Here is a 26990-nt window from a genome sequence, read left to right on the forward strand (position 1 = left end):
CTTTTTCAAAAAAGCAGCTGCCTGAGGACTCCAGAATGACAGCAAACCAGATACTGCTCCATTCACACCTCTTGCTGAGCGGGAGTGCACCAACTCCCAGCTCTTTCCTCTCCCATGCCACCCTATGTCCACAGGATGTAACCAGACTTGAACCGATGCCCCTATATCCAAGGACTCTGGGATGTTTGGTTGAAAGTGCGACCCCAGCCCCCTGACACCCATATATCCAAGGAGTCTGGGATAATTGGAAGCATCACCCCAGTCCCTGGCATTCATCCTAGAGGTTCCAATGAAGCAGAACACTCCAACTCAAGTCTCTTCCCCCTGGGAGTTGCCTTGGGCTAGACTCCACTTCCTGACTCCAACTCCCAGCTTGTCAAGTGCTGACGCCTCCCACAAGCTATTTAGGTTGGTGCTGGAAAAAGGAACATGTGGTCTCTGGGAGTTGCATGAGCTCCTCTCTCTGCCATGCTGTCCTGGTCCACCCAGGATCATGGCATTTATTAAATGTGGGCATTTTTGATTTGATCTAATTTTATTTGATTGGAGTTCTTTGATTTGACCGGAGGAAAGGCTCTTCTTAACAACTCCTATGACTGATATGAGGGAATTAACTATAATGCTTTTAGAATGGGGGTGCTGAAAAGATAGCTCAGTGATAGATCACCTATCACCCTATGTTCAATCCCTATCACCACAAAAAAAAGAAGAAAAATCATTAGATCTTACTACAAAAGTTTATATGCCACAAAGTTGGAAAATGTAAAAGAAATGGACATTTTTTTTAGATAAGTACCATATACCAAAGTTGAACCAAGACCAGGTGAACAATCTAAATAGACCTGTTAGTCGTGAAGAACTAGAAGCTGTTATCAAAAATCTCCCTACCAAAAAAAGCCCAGGACCAGATGGTTTCAATGCAGAATTCTACCAGAACTTCCAGGAAGAGCTAATACCTATACTCCTTAATGTATTCCACAATATAGAAAAAGAAAAGTCACTGCCAAACTCCTTTTATGAAGCTGCAGTCACCCTAATACCAAAACCACACAAAGACACAACCAAGAAAGAGAATTACAGGCCAATCTCACTCATGAACATCGATGCGAAAATTCTCAATAAAATACTGGCAAACCGAATCCAAGAACACATTAGAAAAATCATCCATTATGACCAAGTAGGCTTCATCCCAGAGATGCAGGGATGGTTCAACATACGCAAATCTATCAATGTAATCCATCATATAAATAAACTGAAAGAAAAAAATCATATGATCATTTCATTGGATGCTGAAAAAGCGTTTGACAAAATTCAACACCCATTTATGATAAAGGTGTTGGAGAGACTGGGGATACAAGGATCATACCTAAATATAATAAAAGCAATATACAGCAAGCCGACAGCTAACATCAAATTGAATGGAGAGAAACTCAAAGCCTTTCCACTAAAATCAGGAACACGACAAGGCTGTCCACTCTCTCCATACCTCTTCAATATAGTGCTTGAAGTTCTAGCAATAGCAATAAGACAACATAAGGGGATCAAGGGGATTCGAATTGGAAAGGATGAAGTTAAACTTTCGTTATTTGCTGACGATATGATAGTGTACATAAGCGACCCCAAAAACTCTACCAAAGAACTCCTACAGCTGATAAACACCTTTAGTAACGTGGCAGGATACAAGATCAACTCCAAAAAATCAGTGGCAATCCTATACACAAAGGATAAAGAAACGGAGAGGGAAATCAGAGAAACATCACCTTTCACGATAGCCACAAACACCATAAAATATCTTGGGGTTACTCTAACCAAGGATGTGAAAGACCTATTTGACAAGAACTTTAAGCCTTTGAAAAGAGAAATTGAGGAGGATACCAGAAAATGGAAAGACCTCCCCTGCTCTTGGATTGGGAGAATCAACATAGTAAAAATGGCAATTCTACCAAAAGCAATCTACAGATTCAATGCAATCCCCATCAAAATCCCATCAAACTTCTTCACAGACCTTGAGAGAACATTAATCAAGTTTATATGGCAAAACAAAAAACCCAGGATAGCCAAAACAATCTTATACAATAAAAGAACTTCTGGAGGCATTACCATCCCTGACTTCAAACTCTATTATAGAGCTACAGTATTGAAAACAGCTTGGTATTGGCATAAGAACAGAGAAGTCGACCTATGGAATCGAATAGAAGACCCAGATATTAACCCACAAACTTATGAACACCTAATTTTCGACAAGGGAGCTAAAGGTAAACAATGGAAGAAGGAAAGCATCTTTAACAAATGGTGCTGGCATAACTGGATGTCAACCTGTAAAAGAAAAACTGACTTATTAAAAGAATGGGCTTAAAACCTAAACAGAATTCTCAAAAGAAGAAATAAAAATGGCTAAGAAATATCTTTTAAAGTGCTTATGAACAGGGCTGGTAAGCTGGCTCAGTGGTTAAGAACACTGATTGTTCTTTCAGACTACTTGAGTTTAATTCCCAGCACCCAAACGGCAGCTCACAATTGTCTTTAACTCTAGTTCTAGGGGATTCAACATCCTCATACCAATGCACATAAAATAAAGTTAAATAATTTTTTTAAAGATGCTTATGGACCCTAGAAATTAGAGAAATGCAAATCAAAACAACTTTGAGATTTCATCTTATTCCAGTTCCAGCAAACGTCAACAAAACAACCAACAACAAATGTTAGAGAACATGTAGGAAGAAGGAAACATTTATTCGCTATTGATAGGACTGTAAACTAGTCCAATCACTCTGGGAATCAATGTGAAAAATCCTCAAAAAGCTAAAAATAAATCTACTATATGATCCAGCTATACAGCCCTTGGCATATACCCAAATGACTCAATGTTAGTTCACAGACAACTTTCTCAGCTATGTTCACTGATGTTCTATTGACAGTAGCTAAAAAACGGAAACAACCTAAGTGTTCTTCACCTGATGAGGGGATAATGAAAATGTAGTTCATATGTACTATGGAACTATTTAACTGTAAAGAAACATGAAATCATGAGTTTGAAAGTAAATGGATGAAAACTAGGAAAGAGTAAGGTAATTCAGACCCAGAAAGATAAACATCACACGTACTCTTCTCATTTGAGGTTCCCAGCTCCTAATTCCTAGATGTGAGAATATAACCTGGAGTTAACTGCAGAAGATAGGAAAGTATAAAGAAGTGCCTTGTATGTGTGTCATGAGCAGGTTAGGAGCATTAAGAGAAGGGAGTAATTGGATACAAGTGATCTGAAGGGGAAAATGAGAAAGGGGGAACTTTATTAGTAAAAAGGACGGAGAAAAATATGGGAAGGGGGAAAGAGGATAAATACCAGTAAGGATGTCTTAAAAAGTCATTAGGATTTATACTGTCAATGATCTACCTAAAAATAGCTATAATACCAGTGTGTATATGTAATTTTCTCATTTGAACTGACAATGCTCCCTTGCAAGAGCCATAAACTATCTAATAAAAACTCCAACACCAGATATGAGAAAGCCACTTTTGAATTGTTGGTCAGAGTTGTCCATGAGACTACTAAAACATTACATGCTATTGTTGTTGCGTTTAGTTGCCCCAAAGATGGAAGTCCCTACTGCTGAAAATACCAGGCACGGACACAGAGGCCCCCATGTTGGAATTAATATGAAAGTCTTCTTCCTGAGGACTAGCTTTCATAGTGGAGGTACCATGCAGGCTTCTATGGAGGAAGCAGCCAACAGTTCTACCTGGCTATGATAACACCTGTGAACTACAAGAACCAGCAAGATATGATATTCTTTTTTTTTTCTGTCCCCCACCCCCCACAAGATATGATATTCTTAAGGGTGCAGTAGTGATGTGTATATTTGGTGATAAGCAACAACTCTTTAGTTGGAATTAAGGTCTACTGTGCCAGATGAAAACCACGCCTGGTAGTGAAAACTTAGTCAACTAGCAATCAAAATGCAGAGTTTTGGATCCTAGTCATAACTAATACATCTACAACAAAACTGTCATACATAGGCTCAGGGGTCATAGCAGAAGAGGGGCAAAGAGACTATAACAGCCAGAGGATCAGGGAGTTTGCTATGAGATTGTGTCTCCTAGTAATGTCAGATACTACACAATTAAAGACTAATATGAACGACTAAACATGAACTGAACAAGGATAACAACAACAGACATGCCAAAGGAGAAAAGATCGTGAGGCTTCAACGCTAGACAAACCACCACAGGCAACTACAGAATCTGAGAATGGGCAAAACTGTCTTCACTCAAGATGAGCTTTCCTAATACCAATAGTCAGTCCTGAAAACATATACATACACGTAACATTATATGGACTGAGTAGGCTGTATTTATGTATTTAGGAACACACACATACAAGAACCAGGAATACACATGATACACATATTTACATGTAAGGAAAACACAAATAAAGCTAAATTAAAATTTTATATCTTAAATTAAAAAATATTTTTTAAAATGTGTCTCACTTGCCAGGTGGTAGTGGTATATACTTTTAATCCCATCACTTGGGAGGCTTAGGCAGGTGAATTTCTGAGGTCAAGGTCAGCCTGGTCTACAACATGTGTTCCAGGACAGACAGGGCTGTACATTAAAACACTGTCTCAAGAAACAAACAAAAAAAATGCATCTTACCTTTATCTGTGAGACCTTCTGGATAGTTAATGGAGAAACTTGAGCCTGTGAAACAACTGCATGTCCAACGGCATAAATGGGCATAACAGAAGACTGACCTTGTACCACAGGCAAAACTGGAGACTCAGTCAGTTTTGGCTGCTCTTGCAACTGGTAAATAGAAGAAAACAGATAAACTCTCCAATATGTAAAATAGAGTAGTAATTCCCTCATTCCTGAAACTTGCTGTCAATGTCCTACTACTTGGTGAGAAGAATAGATTTGCCCTTGAACACTTATGTCAGTCTGAAGGATACTAGAAACTACCTGAGAGTTAGTTGTCTGGTTTGAAGAATAGGCTACAGTGGGAAGACTTGAAGTATCTGAATGTAGAACTGGTCCAGATGCTGCCTCAGATGAAGTGTCACCTATAAGAAAAAAAAATGAGCAAAAGGTAGAAGTGAAGACATTACACACAATGTTCAAATGATACAATGTTTCTTTTTATTTTTTTAATTTTTTTTCTTTTTTTTTCTTTTCACACTTGTAACAAAGGTTACTATCAAGCTCCACTCACAGGACAGAGTAGAGGTTAGCGAAACCTTGCCACTCATTTAGCACACAATGGTTCTTTAATATATTTTCTACTATGACAATCATAGTTTCAAATAAAATACACATTCTTAATAATTAGTACTTTTTAAAACAACTAACATTAGAATCTGAGAGATAAAAGCAAAAAGTTCATGAGGCCAGCCTGTGTTACAAGTTAAGTTCAAAGACAATGTGGCCTACATAGCAAGGCAACAGGTAAAATTCTTTATGGGTTAACAAAATGTTGACACTGGTATAAGTGGTAGTTTCTTTTTCTTAGATCATGTCCAAAACAAACAAACAAAGAAGATAACAAAAGATTACAAGAAGGAAAAATCAATTAACCCCATTTACCAGTCATTTTATATGTATTCTAACTAATGTATACTTGCTGTTATGATTTCAGTAACATATGTGTCATATTGCAAATCTCCTAGAAATAGGTAGGAAAATGTGCAGGAAAAAAGTATTTCCTTTTTAGAAAGTAACTGTAACTTACAACTTGGCTGTAACTATGCAAATACTGTTTTCCCTTTTCTATTTTTATTTATTTATATTTTATTTAATTAATTAATTGGTTGTTGATGTTACTGTTTTTTTTAATTTTTAAAAAATACTTTATTTCAAGTAAAGAAAGAGGTAGCAAAAATAATTGTTTTTCTCAACTTCAATCTTATTATTTGGATAACATGTTCCAGTAACCCATCTTAGCTTTTCTCTTGCGGCTGAAGATAGTCTAACTTTCTGCAGATAATTTATATTTGTTAACTTATATCAAGTTATTCAACAATACTATATATAGTAATAGCAAATGAAACCAAAACCTAAACAATTCCTACAATGCTTACCTCCCAAATATTCCTGAATACATTCTTTTATTCTGATAAACTATATTTAGGGGCAGACTGTATAAACTGGGCTTAGGGAAGACCATATCTTACCATGTTTTGTGAATGTTATCCTTCACATATACCTCTACTAGGCCTTTCTAGGCAGACATTAGATCATGTCTTACAAAGTTTTGATGCATCTACATCCTAGAAATTTATTAATCCATAACCGATTCTAGTATATTGAATTCTAATAACATCAATTCTGTTATTAGCATAAAGAAAGGCCAGCAGATGTTCCATTCACTAATTTATCCTTTACATCTAAAAGAAACTGCTTTTTTGTCTCTCCCTTTTATTTCATTTTTAGCTCTTCATTTATAATAAATGCCTTTGTGTTTTAACATGTTCTCACTATATAGCTCTGGCTAGCCTGGGGCTCACTTTGTAGACCAGGCTGGCCTCTAACTCACTGATATTTGCCTACCTCTGCCTCCAGAGCGCCGAGGTTAAAAGCCTATGCCACCACATACCCTACTGTGTGTTTTTCAAAAAGATATTATTGAAAAAAAAAAACTCGAGGAATTTTGTTTTCATTCCAGTCTGAAATACTAAGGCACTTAACACCTAGAAAATTTCTTTTTAAGAAATAAACTGTAGAGCTGGGCAGTGGTGGTGCACACCTTTAATACCAGCACTGAGGAGGCAGAGGCAGGCAGATCTCTAAATTCAAGAACAGACTAGTCTACAGAGTGAGTTCCAGGGCAGACTCTATAGCTACTGAGAAACCCTGTCTTGAAAAACAGAAAGAAAGAAAGAAAGAAAGAAAGAAAGAAAGAAAGAAAGAAAGAAAGAAAGAAAGAAAAAAGAAAAAAACTGTATCTTTAGTTCTAAATTTTCTTCATGGGCTTATGCTAGATTATTACAAATGTTGTTATTAATATCATTTCTCTGAGCTGGAATAGCTGCTGTACTGTAATCTTTCTGTAACTAGAACATTGGAAAGACACTTAACGACTTTCTTAGATTTATTTTGAGATGATTATTATGTATTCTAGTCAGGCCTTAAACTAGTTGAGGATGATCTGCCGCTACTTTCCAAATGCTAGGATAACTGGTAAATACCACCACGCCCAGATTATATATCAAGCCCAGGGCATCCTGCATGCTAGGCAGCAATCCCAACTGAAACAAATTCCTAATGCAGCTTTTTGTGATTCTGAGATAAGAAAATCACCTTGTCTATTTCAAAAGTTTTAAAAGCGTGATTAATAAAATTACATAACCGAATACTCTGAAAAATACAAAAATGCACTTTAAAAACAAAGAAGTATATTTAGATAATTCTTGAACTTTACAGTTGTCTTACCTCTTACAGAGGAGCACTGCTGCTGTGGTTTTCCCTGTAGAATCTGCTGTCGAACATGTTGATCAACTTCTGTTTCTTCACATTCAGCCACAGTCTGTATACCAGGAGCAGGTGGTAAAGTTGTAGTCTGTTGCTGAGGAAATACATTCCCCACATACCTGCACTGGGAATCCCTGCATTCCTCCAAGCATCCAGCAGGCTTCTTTTCCCTTATTTTTTTAATCAGTGTCACGCGGTCCCTAATGGACTTAGCAACAGCTTTAGAATCACTTTCATGGAAGAATCCAGACTTGACCTACAAAAAAATAACAAACTGTTTCTTTACTTAAATCAATGTTTTGTATAACAAACTAAAAGTTCTATTAAATAACTAATAATTAACAGCTTGTCTCTATATTTTTCTAAATTGGACATGTGTACATGTGAGAGACTTTAATTGAAACGAGAATAACACTTCAAATGGTACTCAACTTCATATGGAAAAGCAAAAGACCCAGGATAGCCAAAACAATCTTGTACAATAAAAGAACTTCTGAAGGTATCACAATCCCTGACTTCAAACTCTACTACAGAGCTACAGTACTGAAAACAGCCTGGTATTCGCACAAGAACAGACAGCAGGACCAATGGAACTGAATAGAAGACCCAGATATTAATCCACACATTTTCAAACACCTGATTTTTGACAAAGAAGCAAAAAATATCAAATGGAAAAAAGAAAGCATATTTAACAAGTGGTGTTGGCATAACTGGATAACAACATGTAGAAGAATGATAACAGACCCATATCTCTCACCAGGTACAAAACTCAACTCCAAATGGATCAAAGACAGCAACATAAAGCCAGCCACACTGAACCTTATAGAAGAGAGAGTGGGAAGTACACTTGAACACATTGGCACAGGAGACCACTTCCTAAATATAACCCCAGCTGCACAGACACTGAGAGAAACAATCCATAAATGGGACCTCCTGAAATTGAAAAGCTTCTGTAAAGCAAAGTTCACAGTCAAAAGACAAAATGACAGCCTACAGAATGGGAAAAGATCTTCACTAACCCCACATCAGGCAGAGGTCTGATCTCCAAAATATACAAAGAACTCAAGAAATTGGACACCAAAAGATCACATAATCCAATTTAAAAAAATGGAGTACAGGCCTAAACAGAGAACTCTCAACAGAGGAATCTAAAATGGCTGAAAGACACTTAAGGAAATGTTCAACATCCTTAGTCATCAGAGAAATGAAAATCAAAACAACTCTGAGATTCCATCTTACACCTGTAAGAATGGCCAAGATCAAAAAAATTGATGACAACTTATGCTGGAGAGGTTGTGGGGAAAAGGGAACACTTCTGCATTGCTGGTGGGAGTGCAAACTGATACAGCCCCTTTGGATGTCAGTATGGCGATTTCTTAGAGAATTAGGAAACAACCTTCCTCAAGACCCTATAAATACCACATTTGGGTATATATCCAAAGGATGCTCAATCGTGTCACAAGGATATGTGCTCAACTATGTTCATAGCAGCTCTGTTTGTTGTTGCAGGGAGAGTGGGTCCTTCGTTTGTACTGGCCGCCTGGCTAGCTTACACCCAAAATAATCACACAGAAACTGTATTCATTTAAACACTGCCTGGCCCATTAGCTCTAACTTCCCATTGGCTAATTCTTACATCTTAATTTAACCCATTTTTGTTAATGTGTGTATCACCACATGCATGTAGCTTACCGGGAAAGATTCAGCATATCTGACTCTGGTGACTCCATGGCGGCTCTCTGACTCTGCTTTCTTCCTCCCAGAATTTAGTTTTGTCTTCTCCGTCTATCTAAGTTCTGCCCTATCAAAGGCCAAGGCAGTTTCTTTATTCAACCAATGAAAGCAACACATAGACAGAAGGATCTCCTACACCAATTTGTCATAGCCAGAGCCTGGAAACAACCTAAATGCCCCTCAACCAAAGAATGGATAAGGAAAATGTGGTACATTTACACAATGGAGTACTACACAGCAGAAAAAAATGACAGCTTGAATTTTTTTTAAAAAAATAAATCTTTATTTATCTATTTATATGTACACCGTGCTCTGTCTGCATGTATGCTTAGATGCCGGAAGAGGGCACCAGATCTCATCATAGATAGTTGTGAGCCACCATGCGGTTGCTGGGAATTGAACTCAGGACCCCTGGAAGAACAGTCAGTGCTCTTAACCTCTGAGCCATCTCTCCATCCCGACAGCTTGAATTTTGCAGGAAAATGGATGGAGCTAGAAAACATTATTTTGAGTGAGGTAGCTTAGACACAGAAAGACAATTATCACATGTACTCCTCATAGGTGGTTTTTAAACATAAAGCAAAGAAAACCAGCCCACAGATCACAATCCCAGAGAACTTAGATAATAATGAAGACACTAAGAGAGACTTAAATAGATCTAATCTACATGGGAAGTAGAAAGTAGAAAAAGACAAGATCTCCTGAGTAAATTGGGAGCATGGGGACCTTGGGGAAGGATTGAAGGGGGAAGGGGAGAGGCAGGGAGAGGAGCAGAGAAAAATGTAGAGCTCAATAAAAATAAAGAAAATTATTATGGAAAAAAAAGAATAACACTTCAGGGACTAAGGCAAAGGATCTTGTGATACCAGTTACAAAGTCTATCTCAAAATTCAGTAAAAGTATGCCGAGTATTGACTACAGAGAAAAATAGCTAACTAAAAGGGTCTTTTGCCTATATGAGCACATTACCTGATGATATAAGATAGAAATAAGCTTAACATAAAATGAAGCAGAAATGAACTGCTGGAATAAAAACTTAAAAATATCACTCTTGAGGAAACCTAAAAGTGCCATAATTTTGAACATTCCCAAAATAGGAATATAGTCTACTGAAAAAGCACAGATGAAATTTGGAGCAGAGATTAACATTCTAAGCATAGGAAGGTATGCTCACAGCAGAGAACTTACAACATTTTACTATGCATTAGAGTAGTATGAGAATAGGAAAGGGTTCTATTTTGGCGCTAAGCAGCAGAGAACATGATTTGAAGTACCAAGGTATACCATGTTTAGTCCTACAGTCTGATTGCTTACTTGCTTTTTTATATTTATTTTTGAGACAGTGCCGTGCGTAACACAGGTTGGCCCATATATAGTAGCACAAAGTAACCTTGAACTCCTTGATCTCCTGCTTCTACCCTCTAAGTGCTAGGATTATAAGCATATACCACCAAGACCAGCCTACAATCTACTATTAAAACCTTGTCTTAAAGTCTGCAGATTTGAAAATTCATGGTAGTTGAAAGATTATTAAAATGTTAATAGGAATGGTAATCCCAGCATTTGGAAGAGGAGGCAGGAAGCTTGTCACAGGTTTGAGGGTCAGCCTGGGCTATATTGTGATTACCAGGTCAGTCAAAGCTACAAGCACAATCCTTTCTAAAATCAAACTAAAACAATGACAAAAAAAACCCAGATGAAGTACACATATCCAATTTTGCCCATCCTAAAACTCCCAATAAACCTAACTCATAGTAAATGAAATTTAAAGTAACATAACAATAAAAACAAGGCTAGACATGGTAACACACACCTGAAATTCTGGCTCCAGGAGGCAAAGGAAGGAGGATCTGGACTTCAAGGTCATCATCAGCTACACAATGAATTCTAGGCCAGCTTGGGATACAGGAGACCCAGCCTCCACAAAAAAAAAGGCAAATGGGTGGATCCAAAAAATAAGAATACTTGAGAACCAACCCAAGAGGCCGAACATCTAAATAAAATAAGTTCTAGAAATAAGAAAGAGCAAATCACCTGGTCCTCCTAAGGGCTAAAGATTTATTTTGTAGATATATATGTGCACATGAAGGTCAGAGGTCAACAGCAGAATTCTTCCTCTATTGCTCTTCATTTTGTGCAACAGGTTCTCTGAGTGGACTCCAAGGATCTCACTGTCTTCATCCACCCAGAGCTAAGGTTACAGAGCTATACCACACCACCTTACACAGGTGCTGGGGATGCAACCTCAGGTCCTCATGTTTGTACAACAAGTACTTTATCAACTGAACTATTTCCTCAGCCTCCAATTTTATTTTAACAAAGATAGCATTGTACAGTTCTTTATAGTGAACATGCAAATCAAACATGTTCTGTTAGTAAAATTACTTCACAATGACATGACCATATAAATAAGGAAAACAGGAGTCTAGGAGATTCCTTGGTCAGTGAAGTATTTGACATGCAAGCATGGGCAACAGAGTTTGAAAGCCCAGCACCTGTGCAAAGCATAATAGCACACACCTGAGCAGGGTGGTGGTGGCACACACCTTTTGTGGGATATATGTACACTGTGTGAAGGTGTATTGCTATGACTGGTGTAACAAAAAGTTGAACGGCCAACAGCTAGGTAGGAGGTATAGGTGGGACAATTACAGAAAGAGGACTCTGGGAAGAAGAAAAGTGGGGTCACCAGCCAGACACAGAGATGAGGCTGAAGGTACAAGACAGAAGAGAGGAAAATGCCATGTGGCAGAACATAGATTTAAAAATATGGGTTAATATAAGCTATGAGCTAGTTGAGACAAGCCTAAGCTAAAGGCCAAACCTTCATAATTAATCATAAATCTCTGGGTCATTATTGGCAGCCTGGAAGTCCCAACGAAAAAGTATTGCTGCACACACCTTTAATCCCAGAGGTAGAGGCAGGCAGATCTCTGTGATTTGAAGGCAAGCCTGGTCTACAGAGTGACTTCTAGAATGGCCAGGGCAAAACAGTGAAAACACATCTTGAAAAACCAAACAAACAAACAAACAACAACAACAACAACAACAACAAAAGAACACACCTATAATCCCTGCACTGGGAAGGTAAAAAAATGCATGCCTCTGCAGGCAGACCTATACAAACGTACTGCAAGAGAAAAAGTACACAGAAGAAAGAAAAGAAAACAATTAGAAGTAGAAAACAAGCATTAATCAATCAGGATACTGTTATGTGTAGGGAAAGCATCACTAAGATTTACTTACCATTTCATATGCTACTTCCTCAGGTGTATCTGTTTCTAAATTGAAACTGAATTCAATAGCTTCATTGTCTTTATGTTTGCCTTTTAATTTTTTAGGATCTTCAACCCAGAGTCTTAGGGCCAGGGATGAATTTGAACAATCATCTTCTTCTGCTAACTCCACTCTCAGTCCAGTATCCTCAGCAAAGAATGCATGATTTAGTAGGTCCTTGACAGATAACCTAATAAACAAAATATACATCTCATTATCAATTCTTTCAGTCATAAGCAAAATATGGTCCTTTAAATAGTAAAAGTTAATTGCATCCAAATGAGACTCTTATTTATTTACATTTTCTATTAAACCATTTATTATTTGTTTTGCTATAAAAACTACATCTTATAATCAATTTATTACTAGGGACACAAGAAATGTCAACTTGCATGCACACAGAATGATCTTAATTAAGAATTAATAACCAATAACATCTTAATTGATATCAAAGTCTAACTCACATAAAAGTATGACCAAGAGAGAATTGTTACATAGATTTACTAGCTTGCCTAAAGCCACTGGACTGAACTACTCAGACTAAAGCAACAGATTTTCAACAAAGGAAAGAACATTTCCCAAATATAGTAAATATAAGATGAACTGGACATTCAAATTCTTACAAATAAGACTACTTCAATAACAATTATCTACTCAGAAGTTGTATGTAATGGCCCACTCCTATACCACAGTATTTGCCAGCCTGTGTTATATAGTGAGTTCCAGGGCAGCTTGGGATACAGAATGAGACTCTGTTTCAAAAAAAAAATTTTTTTAAAAAAAGGACAACTATTTAATTAATATGTACTTCATTTTTTTAGAAGAATGTCATAGGTGAAGCCAATGTGGTTCGATTTGTTTTTAATTTGAGACAGTGTCTTGCTGAGTGGCTTTGCCTGACTTGAAACTTGCTATTTAGATCAGGCTGGCCATGAACACACACAGAAATCAGCCTGTCTCGGCATCTCAAGTGCTAGGATTAAAGGGGTGTGCTACCATGTCCTTTTTCCCCTTTCCATACATACATACACCATATACATACATATATATGTACACACACAGAGTCTCAAACTAGCCACCAAATCTTAATTCCTCTGTCATGGCCTCCTGTGTGCTAGGATTACAAGCATGCAAAAGCATACTCAGCTCCAATGGTTTTCTTGAAGTTCTGAACTCTGATTTTAGGCTGGCTATACTATATACATAAAGGATATAACCCTAGCTTAATATTGGAGACTGACCATCTCTAAAGAGAAACAAGAGGATATGGCTTCAAAGGATTCTTTTTTCCCCAAAGGATTCTTTTGTAAGCCTGAGCAAATAATTTTTTCTTCTCAAACTTATATATGCACATTAAAATTAATCTGTCTATATCTATTATGTCTAAGTAGAGAACCACCACTGTAAAAGACATATGGATAATGTGGTGCTTTGAATAGCAATGGCCCTCATTGATTAATGTGTTTGAATGCTTGGTCATACAGAATGACACTATTAGGAGGTGTGGCCTTGCTGGAGTAGGTATGGCCTTGTTGGAGGAAGTGTGTCACTGGTGGTGGGCTTTGAGGTCTAAAATGCTCAACCCAAGCCTACTGTGACTGCCTCTTTCTTTTGCCTGAAAATCTCAGCTACCTCTCCAGGACCATGTCTGCCTCCACACCACCATGTTTCCCACCATGATGATAATGGACTAAATCTCTCAACTGTAAATCAGCCCCAATTAAATGTTTCTTTTATAAGAGTTGTCATGGTCATGGTGTGTCTTCACAGCAATAGAACACTAAGACAGGTGACAAAAGGAAAACTCCAACCTAAACAGGTGAACTACATCCAAGAAAACACAGGAAATGAATAATCCCAGATCACACATACACAAGCCCCAAACCAACCAGGAATTAACAAACACTGCTCATTGATATTTCTCAACACTAAGGGTCTCAATTCTCCAATAAAAAAGTCTCAGACTTCCAGAATGGATGGGAAAACAGGATCCATCCTTCTGCTACTGCATCCAAGAAACACACATCAACATCAAGGACAGATATTACCGCAGGGTAAAAGTTTGGAAAAATATACTCCAAGCAATTGTACCTAAAAAGCAAGCTGGTGTAGCAATTTTCATACCTGATAAAGCAGACTTCAAACCAAAACTAATCAGAAGAGATAGGGAAGGATACTATATACTCAAAGAAAAAAATCCATCAAGAGGACATTGCAATTTTTAACATTTATGAACCCAATACAAGGGTACACACTACTACAGCTTAAATCACACATTGACCCTTACACAGTGATAGCGGGGTACTTCAATACCCTACTCTCACCAATGAACAGGTCATCCAGACAAAAAATAAGCAGAGAAATGCTGGAGCTAACTGTTGTTATAAACCAAATAGAACTAACAGACATCTGTAGAACATTCCATCCAAACGCAAAAGAATATACCTTTTCAGGGCCTCATGGAACATTTTTCAAAAGTGACAATATACTTGAACACGCAAGTCTCAACAGATACAAGAAAATTAAAATAATACTTTGCATCCTATAGGACCATGAATTAAAGCTGGATATCAGCAACAGAAACAACAGAAAGCTAATACTTGGGAGGCAGAATAGAAGATTTAGGTAAAATAAGAAAAGAATATGAATAATTAAAAAGAAAACACACAGGAAAGGAACATGTGGAAAATGTGGGGCACTATGAGAATACCAAACCTTTGAATTATAAGCATAGACAACAGCAAAGCACCCCCAAGTGAATGTCATAGACCAGATTTCCAACAAGATCATAGAAAAGTTCCCCAAATGAAGGAAAGACATACCTACTCAGACATAATGAGAACACAGAACACCAAACAAACAAAACCAAAAAGAAAATCCCCACAGTATATCACAGGTAAAACACTAATTTTACATAACAAAAAAAAGTATACTTAAAACTGCACTAGACAACTGAAAGTCACATATTATGGAAACCGATCAGAATGACAATTCTCAATGGAACCTCTGAAAGCGAGAAGAGCCTAAAATAATGCACTCCAACTCCTAAAAATCCATCATTGGTCTGTTTTTTTTTTAAAAAAAATATGGAATGCTTCACAAATTTGCGTGTCATCCTTGCACAGAGGCCATGCTAATCTTGTCTATATCGTTTCAATTTTAGTATATGTGTTGCCGAAGCGAGCACCATCATTGGTCTTTATATCCAGCAAAACTCTCTGCCATAGTTGAAATGGGAAATAAAAACTGTCTAAAAACATTTACAATCAACAAACCAAACAACAGAAAGCATTATTTCCATCTAAAAAGAGCATAGCCAGGAGACTGTACAAAGAAATACAAAGCCATAATTACTAAAACACAAAGTACCACTGAGAATACAAATAATAACATCAAAAACAATACAATGACCAGAAGCTTGCATAGCACTTATCCTTATACCTACAGATAAGTGTAGTTTTTACATCTCATCAAGGAAACTTACTTTGCAATAGATGGATAACACTACAGAAAACACAATCAAAATGCAGAATTGTGGAGCCCAGTCCCAACTGATACATATATAAAACAACATTCGCACCTAAAGCTCAAGAATCATTACAAGCCAGGTGGTGGTGGCGCAAACCTTTAATCCCAGCACTCTAGAGGCAGAGGCAGGCGGATCTCTGTGGGTTCGAGGCCAGCCTGGTCTACAAGAGCTAGTACCAGGACAGGCTCCAAAGCTACACAGGGAAACCCTGTCTCGAAAAACCAAGAAAATAAAAAGTAAAGAAAAGAAAAAGAGAAATGGTTCAGTAGTAATGGACATTTGCTGCTCTTCTAGAGTACCCAGGTCTGGTTTCTAGTATCCACATTGAATAGCTCACAATTGCACATGACTCCAGACACAGGGAATCTGACAACTTTCTGGCCTCTGCACACACTTGCATGCACATGGTGCATATGTATATACACCCAGACACACAAACACAAACAGATAAAATAATTTTTTTAAAAAAATCAAAAGATGAAGCTACCAATTTAAGCCAGTAATTATACAAAGCTCAAAATAAAAGGAAGTGAAAGCCAATACTAAATCAGTTCTCTATACAAAAATACAAATTTTGATACAAATAGATATAGAATATTTCTTGAACAAAAATATCCATTACTCTTACTATTATTATTGGCACAACGATATAAAACCAAATGTAATCTATCTGCTTACTCTCAACTACTTAAACAAGCAATTTGTTACATGTTTTACATCACCTCACTATTAGGCTGTCATAACAAATACAAATGTCAGTTCAAATTCAGCACATAATAGCAACATCTAACGTGTCAAATGGCATGCTATGATATGCATATATTATAGTATCCATAATAAAAATGCATCCATCATTTATGTAATTTTGTATAATTCCACCCACCTTTCAGATTTGTTTTGTCGGATACATCCTTCAATTATTTCTTTTACTTCGGGGTCTGTGACTTTATTGAAGCTGGCTGGTTTTATGCCCTGGGAGAAGAAAATGGTTTCTTGTCACAAATTAAACAATTAAAAGCACAAATCAATATGGTAAATATTAAACTTTATTTTCTCATAAAAATCCAATTATTCAATGAGATTATTACGCACATATATTTAATTTCAAAAGTTTTATACAGGATTTCACTACATATAGCACTGACTACTTTAGAACTCTCAGTTTTTCAACCTGTGTGTCATGACCCCTAGAGGCTTTGAATACCCATTCCAAGGAGTTGCATATTAGATATTTACACTACAATTCATAACAGTAGCAAAATTACAGTTATGAACTAGCAACAAAATGATTGAGGGTCACCACAACATGAGGAACTGTATTAAAGAATTGAAGGATTAGAAAGGTTGAGAGCCACTGTCCTATGTAGACCAGGCTGGCTACAAACTCAGAAATTTGCCTGCCTCTGCCTCCCAAGTGCTGAGAATATAGGCTTGTGCCACCATACCCAGACAAATTTAACTTTTTAAAATTACATCTTATTTACTGGTGGGGGAGGGAGGATCTAGCATGCATGTGGAAGTCAGAGAATAACTTGCAGGAGTAGATAATCGCCTTCCACCATGCATTTTGCAGGAATTGAACACAGGTTGTGAGGCTTAATAGAAAGTGCCTTTACCAGCTGCATCATCTCACCAGCCCAAGTTTAACTTTTTAAAAAGGATTTCATCACAGCTCCATAAATAACTGAAAATTGTGAATAATCTACACTAATAACTGAGGTAAACTTAATATTACATACGCAAACATATAGAGACTATAAATACTACTGTACTTAATAGTATTGGGAATGCTCACAATTTAATATAAAATAATAGGGGAAAAAGCAGGATGCCCCCCCACATACATACCTATACATATATATATAATTATAATTAGGAAAACATAATAGGGACTAGAGAGAAGGTTCTGTGGTTAAGAGCAATTCCTGCTCCTTTAGAGGACCCAAGTTCCAATCCCAGAACCCATACTGAGGGGATAATTCCAGCTCCAGGGTATCTGATATCAACTTCTGGCCTCCAAGGGTATTCATAAACATGTATGCAAGTACACATTCACAAACACATACATAATTTTAAAAAATAAAATTCAATAATGGACTTGCAAGATGCCGCAGCAGGTTAAAGGTGCTTTCCACCACACCTGATGATCTGACTTCAATCTCTGGAAACCACAGAAAGGTAGAAGGAAGAGAACTGACTCCCACATGTTGGCAACTAGTCCCCACAATCAACATGTGGCACATATGAACGCGCACACACGCGCCAAATAAAATGTAAGTGGGAGGGAAGCAGTGAAAAGGCTTGAACTAAGTTCCAGCCTCCATCCCACAGCATGTCAGGAGAGAACTGACTTTAAAGAGTTATCTTTTAGACTGCATACTTAAGAATACGACTGTGAGAACTTGTGCGTGTGTGCACGCACATGCGCTCACACACACAAATAATTAATGAAATACATTTTAGAAATTCAAATGGAAAAAAGGTTTTAAAAAATCAAATATAGTAACTATTTTTGATTCAGAGAAAAAGTAGCAGTTTGTCTGCTTGCTTCCTTTGAGGCAGAATTTCGTTTATATGTCAAGTTTCAAGATCCTGTTTCAAATTGCCAAATACCAGGGACCACAGACATGTAGTACCAGGCCGGGCAAAATGAATATGGTTTTAAAAACCTTTGAAGCCCAGCATAATAGCCTATGTCTGCAATTATACTACCAGAGATGAAGGCTGAGGGATCAGAAGTTCAAGGTCACCTTTAGCTACTTACCCAATCACAGAAAACATAACTTAAAAATAAAGGCTTCTCTATTTCTAGTATACTGAATTTAATATAGTTCAAAGTCTTCTAAAATGGAGAGAAGTCAAAAACAAACAGTATGTTTGTGTGTACACAGATACAAATGTATAAGATAAGGTCTGGATATATAAAGGAGAAAAGTCAAAATAACTATTCTAAAGAGAAAAAGCAACAAGGAACTTCAGAAATTCACAAAAGTGATAACAAAATACTTGAAAGGTGGAGAGGGAAAGTTGGGAAACACACAGAAAAGAAGTCAAATTCATCACAATTCCAGGAGTGCTTCTCTCTGGAAGGGAGAAGAAGCTGAGGACGCCTCCAAAAGGTAAGCCAGGAGGCCCTGAAGGAAAGACACTGGCAGTCCTACTCTTAGAGTAAGTCCACAGCACTGTCAAGTCTCAAAACCAGTTGAGGGAAGACAGTGGGTGAGAAAATGGTAAAGATTCCCATTCCTGTCACTCTGTCTTGGAGAGCAAGGGTTGGCATTATCTTGCAGGGGAAAACAGTTACCAGAAACTGAGCTGAACTGAGGACTCCAAAATGAAGAAAACCTGAAGACAAAACGCCTCAATTTAACTTACCACAGCCACAGGGCAAGAGACAGTCCTGGAAAACTGGAAGGTCATGACCAACAAGCCAAAGAACCAATAAGCCACTTCTGCAGGTGGCAGAAGGCTTGGCTAAGAGAAATGCATAAGGGAAAGTAACCCTGCTCTCAGTTGAAGTGGCTGACCTCATCAACTGAGAATAACACTAGAGTTTGATAGCCCTGAGCCTTAGGTCAGAAGGCAGATCAACCTCTGCATCCATCTATCTGCTATTCTCTTCTATAGAGCTAAACACCTCAGAGCCTTCAGTGGAGTACTTGAAATCCATTGCCTCATCCATCCAAAAGGATGATTACTATTTAAAAGATTTGGAAAGTATGAAGACCTGTCTTCCAGCTGTCCAGATCTTGACAGCTAGACATTAGAAACAGAATATATAAAATACATGAACTGCAAAAGGTAAATACTATAAAAAAACCTCTTTAAATCAATAGATTGATTAATGATCTGCATAGAGAATTCCCAAAAGTGGAAAGACAGTGGCTGAAGAGATGGCTCTGTTGTTAAGAGCACTTGCTGCTCTCAAGAGGGCATGGGTTCAATTCCCATCATCCATATGTGGCTTACAGTCATCTGTAACACCAGCTCCACGGGAGCTGATGCTCTCATCTGACCTCTGCAGATACCTGGTATGTATAGAGTACACATACAGTACAGACAGGCAAAACACTCAGACATATAAAATAAGTCTCAAAAAATTAAAGTGGTCAATAAATATTTGAAATAAAAATGTTCAGCATTTTCACTGCTCAGGGAAATACAAATTAAAACTGCTTCAAGATTCCATCTTACCTTAGTCAGAATGGCTATCAAGAAAACATGAAAGGGGTTAGAGAGATGAGTCAGAAGTTAAGAGTTTATACTACACACACACACACACACACACACACACACACACGACAGGGTTTCTCTGTGTAGTCCTGGCTGTCCTAGAATTCACTCTGTAGACCAAGCTGGCCTCATTTAGAGATTCACCTGCCTCTGCCTCCTGAGTACTGGGATTAAAGGTGTGAGCCACCACCACCTGGCTAAGAGTGTATATTCTTACAGAGGAGTCAAGTTAAGTTCCCAGCACTGACATTGGGTATGGCTCACAATTACTTATAACTCTAGATCCAAAGGACACAATTCCTTCTTCTGACTTTCACAAGAACCTGCACTTTTGTGTCTATAACCACACACAGACATACAAGAATAATAAAAAAATAATAAAAATATGAGTTGGAGAGATAACTCAGCAGATAAGAGCATTTGCTGCTATTTCAGAAGACTCAAGTTTGGTTCTCAGCACCAAGACTCTACATCAACATACCACAGATGGAACTGTACATCTGTGGTTACTGCCACACTATTCACAATAACCACAGTACCCAAATGTCAGTCTATATGTCTACCAACAGATGAATGGAAAAAAAAATGTGGTACATATACATAATGGAATTTTGTGCAGTTCTAAAATAAAATGATAATGACATGTTCAAGAGAACAGCTATAATTGGAAACCACCATGTTAAAATAAGACAGACTTGGTAAGACAAATACCACATGCTCATATGCGGAACCTAGACTTACAATTACATATGCGTACATATGTATTTACATGTTTATATTTATAGGTAACAAAATTAGAAAGAGGATCATGAGAGAAGAGTAAAAGATCTTAAGAGAAATGAAGAAAGTAACAAACATGCGCAATAGAAAGCTGTGGTGCATGCCTCTAATCTCAGCACTCAGGAGACAGAGGCAGGGAGATTTCTGTGAGTTCAAGGCTAGTCTGAACTCCAGGATAGCCAGGGATACACAGTAAGATGAGACCCTGTCTCAAAATAAATACATATAATAGGAAAACAGAAAAGTAGGAACAAAGGAAACAGACTTAAGGGGGCAGACAGACATGGGAGGGGGCAGAGATAAGGGGAAAAATGAGAATAAATTTACTGATACATATGTATAAAGAAAAAGCTATGATGACATCCATTATATTATAACCTAAAAATATGAAACAATAACAACAAGAGAAAATTGGGGTCATCAACATTTCATCATGAACAGAGAAAAGGTTCATAATGCCAAACCCTTCTGTGAGAAACTACAGGCAGTTAATGGCTGCTGTATAATGCATAAGCAGGAATCATATTCCTCAGTGGTGTAGTCACTGGAAAGTTGCTCTTACTCAAGTAAATAACACCCCACTCATGTTCAGGCAAGGAACCCAAATTAAGTGCAGTAGGTACAGAATAAAAAGACAGGAAAGTGTGAGGGGATGCAGGAAGGGGTTTAGTCTGAGGTATAAGGACATAAGAGAGAATAATGAGATAAATAAGATCAAAGTACATTAATATATGTATAAAACTGTGAAAGAATATGTGTATGAAATTGTAAATGAACAAATAAAACTCATAGAATAGAAGAAATACAAATGGCTAATAAATACATGAACTAGAAAGTAAAAGGGGGAAGACGGGGGCAGAAAGTGACAGTGGGGAAAGTTGGAAATGGGGGGAGACTGGGACAGAAATCAATCAAAATGAAGCATGCATGAAAATGTCATAAACAAACTTATTCCTCTGAAAGCTAATTTAAAAATATAACAAAATAAAAACAAAGAATAAACAATATTTTCTAAACATTAACCATAGATTAAGGCAGCTCTCGACCCTAATCAGAGAAGCCTGTTTGCAGTAGATAATGATCAACAAAATGACCTACAACTGGCTCAGGTGCAAAGAATAAGATTATGAAATATTTAGCCCTAAATGGGGCCTCTATATCACAATTCTCCTGGGGCTCAAGGATCACTGAGAAAGAGGACATTGAAAGAGACAGAGGCAGTGGATAACTACAAGGAAACAGTGTCTTCTAGACACAGCAGGGCAGCTGCACATATAAATTCACAGTGGTTTTAACAGTACGCACAAGCCTAAGCCAGACCAGACCTCAGCATGGAGAGGGGAGTTAAGCAGAAAGATTCACCCCTAAATGAAAGGATACTGGAAATTCTTAGCAGCTCATAGACAATGGATCAGTTTTCTCTAAAAGTAAAGCCTCTGATAAGTTGGCCATGCTCCAGTAGAAGCATTCAAGAATATCTGAACAGCTGGGCGGTGGCGCACGCCTTTAATCCCAGTACTCAGGAGGCAGAGGCAGGCAGATCTCTGTGAGTTTGAGGCCAGCCTGTTTTACAAGAGCTAGTTCCAGGACAGGCTCCAAAGCCAAAGAGAAACCCTGTCTCGAAAAACCATAAAAAAGAAAGAAAGAAAGAAAGAAAGAAAGAAAGAAAGAAAGAAAGAAAGAAAGAAAGAAAGAAAGAAAGAAAAGAAAAGATAAGAAAAGCAAGAAAAAGAAATATATAAATAAAAAATATCTGAACAGCACAAATAGGCCTTATCAGGGAGGGAGACATGAATGAATGGACACTAAGTTGAATGGGAAAGTAAAGTACAGAAAACTGGATCTGAGAAGACCTGGAGTAGAGAGGGTGAATACAATCAAAATAACTGCATGATATTCTCAAAGAACTTACTAAAATTAAGCAAAACAAAAGAAATGAAAACTACGGCTGGCAAGTATGTGGAAAAGTAGAAACCATAGCTGCTGGTAGGAATGTAATGTATTGCATTCATTACGGAAATCAGTATTGGAGGCTCCTCAAAAAAAATGAAAATAAAACTGCCATATAACAGAGCTATAACACTCCAGGGTATATATCCAAAGGACTCTTTAGTCAACATACCACAGAGACATTTATATAACTGTGTTTATTGATATACAATCCACAACAGCTAAGAAATTAACCAGTCTAGATGTCTATTCACAAATAAACATATAATAAAAGTGTGGTACATACATACAACAGAATTTTATTTAGCTATAAAGAATAATGAAATCACAGCACTTGCAGGAAAATGGATGAAATTGGAAATCATGTTAAATAAGCCAGAATACATGTTCTCTACCATATGTGGAATAATGGCTGTGTGTGTGCATGTGTATGTGTTGTGTGTGCTTGTGTGTGAGAATGGGCAGAAAAAGAGTCATGAAAAGGGAGGGAGAGACTGGGGGAGATAATGAAATACATATGATACAAAAGCAGAGTGAGGATTATTAGTGGGAATAAAAAAACAGCAAGATGCAGACAGTGAAAACAGAAGAGAGTAGTGAGAGGATGAATAAGAATAAATTAAAATAATACATACATATAAAAAAATGTCAAAAAGTAACTATTACTTTATATGTACACTTTTAAAATAAAAATACATACAAATATAACAAAGTTATAAATATAACAAAGTTATAAAATACAACTTATAACTTTCCTGTAAGCATGTCATCTACCTGAATCTGCTCATTTTATACCTTTTGTTTATTAGTTTTAGGCTTTCAGAAAATTATCCAATTTTAGAAAATTATCGTTGTAGTCATTAAACAGAAAATTGCAAATTAATCTGGAAAAATTATTGCCATAAATTGAGACAACCTAAGATCTACTTCTATACCTATCATACTACCTTAAAGAATAAAGTCTCATATACTAGATAAATCTGGCAAGGTTGGGAATTAATTTGGATCCAAAATTCAAGAAGCTTTGAGAGAGGTAGAAATGTAAATTGTGATATGGCATTTTTGACTATTATATATAGTCACTATTATATATATTACATATATACAAAAATAATAGTCATTCAAAATTGCAGTTATGCTTAGGGTATGGATCAGTGGTAGAGTACTTGTGTAGTTTTCATTAGACCCTAAATTTCACCCCCAGAATCACAAAAAGACGTATTATGCACAGCACTTGGGAGGCTAAGATAGAAGGTTCATGAGTTCAAGGCCAGCCTCAGTGACACAGTGAAACCCTGATAATGTTATTCTATACATAGAAAACATCCTGTATAATCTCTCCTCTAACCTCTTCCTGATTTTCTTGGCAAATCATGCCTTTCTCTATATGTAAGTGAAGACAGTTATAGAATTATAATTTATAAATCAAGCACAAAATACTTTTGTACTTGGGATTCTTTAGATAAAGGACATACACTAATAAGGCATTGCAGTTCTTTTTCTGAGCTCTTATCAGAGGCTGAGAAGGAATTAGGAACTGTTGCTTAATGGGTAAAAGTTGCAATTAAACAGCAGGAAAAAGCTTTGAAATATAGTCCACAGCACAATGACTATAGTCAATAAAACACAGCATATCATAAAGTAACTTAAAACACATTTTAAATGTTTCACAATAAAAAATAATAAGGAAGTGAAGGCAGAGGTAAACTACCTTGATTTCACATTGTATATATCATCTTGTATCCCATAAATGTATACAATTGTCATGTCTATTTAAAATAACTTAATTTTAAAAGATTAAAAAATGACTTATTATTAACTTCCTGAAACATTAACAATCTCTTTCATGATCTATCTGAAGTCACTCAGCCATATGCGAAGCAGTCTACCCTAAACAATGAAAACACTCCAATTCTACTTTGTATCCCTTACTATACTCCTATCCTTTTATTTTATACTAATTTTTTTTTCTTATTTTCTGAATAGGGTTTCATTTTGTAGCCCAGGTTGGCCTCAAACTTACAACTATCTTTCCTTAGCCTCCCAAGTGCTAGGATTACAGGTGTGCACCGCCATGTCTTGCTAGCTATTTCTTAACTGATATTATTCTCCTCCTAGAAATGTAAGCTTTCCTAGGGCAGTTAACACTATTATCATTGTAGTTCTTGCAATTTCTAATACAAAACATTACTTATATAAGAGATCCACATGTTTCACTTGTCAAATTACATACTGAATTCTCTTTCCTAACTGGGCACTTAAAGTATTAAAGTCCTTCAAACTCTTTTAGTTTTATTATCCAGCTTTAAAAATTAAGACCAATCAAATCAGGTGTAGTGGAGCATGCCTTTAATCCCAACACCTCATAGGCAGAGGCAGAGCATCTCTTTGACATTGAAGCCAGCCTGATTAACGTAATGAGTTCCAGGACAGTCAGAGGCACATAGTGAGATGCTGTCTCAGAAAAAAAAGCAAACCCACAGAACCAAGACCAAAACTAATATCTAAAATTGTAGCATACCTGTACGTTTTCTCCAAAACAATATAGAGCATTTTATATGACCCTATCTCCAAAATAATATAGAGCATTTTATATGACCCTAATAGAATTCAAGTACATAAATAGAAATCTTTATAAACCTTTTCTAAGTGAATGGTTAAACTAACATTGTTATACAAAATTAAACCATAATGGAGAGGGGGCTTTTCCTCTTTTCTTCCACTAAGTCACACTCTTTGACCCATAATTAAATTCTACTAAGTCAATTTTATCAATTTTAACACAAAATGTGGCAATCTGTGAAGTAAAATGAATAAAAGTATACCTACACTGGTTACTTTACGGTATATTTGAGCTGCATTCTGGCACTCGGAATATGGATACTCCGAAGTAGCCATTTCCAACATACACATCCCAAAAGCATAAACATCTACAGATTCATCATAGTGTTCTTCATACATCTCTGGAGCCATAAACTCAGGAGTGCCTACAAAATAATACCATAATCATATTTTTATTAAAGAGATATATTAATCAAGATTTTCTTTCCCATAAAAAGTATCTATTACTTTCTGTTCTTTCAAAGTAAATCTATAAGTTAGGCTGGGTGCGGTGGTGCACACCTTTAGTCCTGGCATTTGGGAGACAGAGGTAGATGGATTTCTTTGAGTTTGAGGCCAGCCTGGTCTACAGAGTGTTCCAGGACAGTCAAGGCTATATAGAGAGACTCTATCTCAAAAAAAGCAAATTAAACATTTTTTACTGATGAAGTACAATTTAAAGTACAATTCAAGGTTAAGTTAAGATGTTAAAAAAAATCTAACTTTAGACAGGCATGGTGGCTGACACTTGTAATCCTAGTACTTGTATAGTAACAAGCAAGAAGGTCAGAATTTTAAGGTTTTTCTCAGCTACATAGTATTTTCAAGGCTATCTTTGTCTACAATAAAATCCTGTCCTAAGAAAAGAAAAGGCCAGGCACTATAATGCAAGCCTTTGATGCCTACACTCAGTAGACAGTGGCAGGAGGATCTCTGAATTTGAGGCCAGCCTACTATGCATAGCAAGTTCCAGGTCAGCCAGAACAACTATATAATAAAAAGATCCTATCTCCAAATAAAAAGATAACTAGATATAGATTAAATCTGATTTTATTTTGCATTTATGTCTTTTTAATTCAAATTTGGATAAATTAATTTAGTAATTTTTTTCTTAAGTCCTCAAAATCTTTCAATAATCTTTAATAGATGAGGCTGGAGAGATAGTTCAGCTGTTAAGAGAACTTGTTGCTCTTGCAAAGGACCTGGGGTTCAGTTCCTAGAACCCACATGGTGGTTAATAACTGTCTGGAACTCCAACTCTTAGGGCTCCAGCACCATCTTCAGACCTCTGTGGGCACTGCATATGCAGACATACATGTAGGTAAAACACCCATATATGTAAAATAAAGATAAATTTAAAAAATAGTCCTTAATGTATTCTATAAAATATACACACTAGGTATTGGAAGTAAGTCAGTTT

General features: G+C 36.9%; 1 protein-coding gene and 1 non-coding gene across 2 annotated transcripts in view; both read right to left on the reverse strand.

The window, feature by feature from the left end:
• The window catches only part of Wnk3 (WNK lysine deficient protein kinase 3), a 152819-nt gene that overhangs the window by 74291 nt on the left and 51538 nt on the right, over positions 1–26990 (reverse strand). The window contains exons 5-10 of the mRNA XM_085684681.2: positions 25799–25956; positions 16890–16978; positions 12448–12667; positions 7429–7723; positions 4963–5063; positions 4657–4806 (exon numbers count right to left, since the gene is read on the reverse strand). Of these exons, the coding sequence (XP_085540807.2) occupies positions 4657–4806; positions 4963–5063; positions 7429–7723; positions 12448–12667; positions 16890–16978; positions 25799–25956 (1013 nt within the window). The remainder of the gene's footprint in view (positions 1–4656; positions 4807–4962; positions 5064–7428; positions 7724–12447; positions 12668–16889; positions 16979–25798; positions 25957–26990) is intronic.
• Positions 15558–15664, reverse strand: LOC125405259 (U6 spliceosomal RNA). The gene has a single exon (XR_007233517.1). It is a non-coding gene; the product is annotated as a U6 spliceosomal RNA (small nuclear RNA).

The sequence above is a fragment of the Myodes glareolus genome, chromosome X (genome assembly GCF_982192425.1).
Source record: "Myodes glareolus chromosome X, mMyoGla1.1, whole genome shotgun sequence".
Classification (NCBI taxonomy): Eukaryota; Metazoa; Chordata; class Mammalia; order Rodentia; family Cricetidae; genus Myodes; species Myodes glareolus.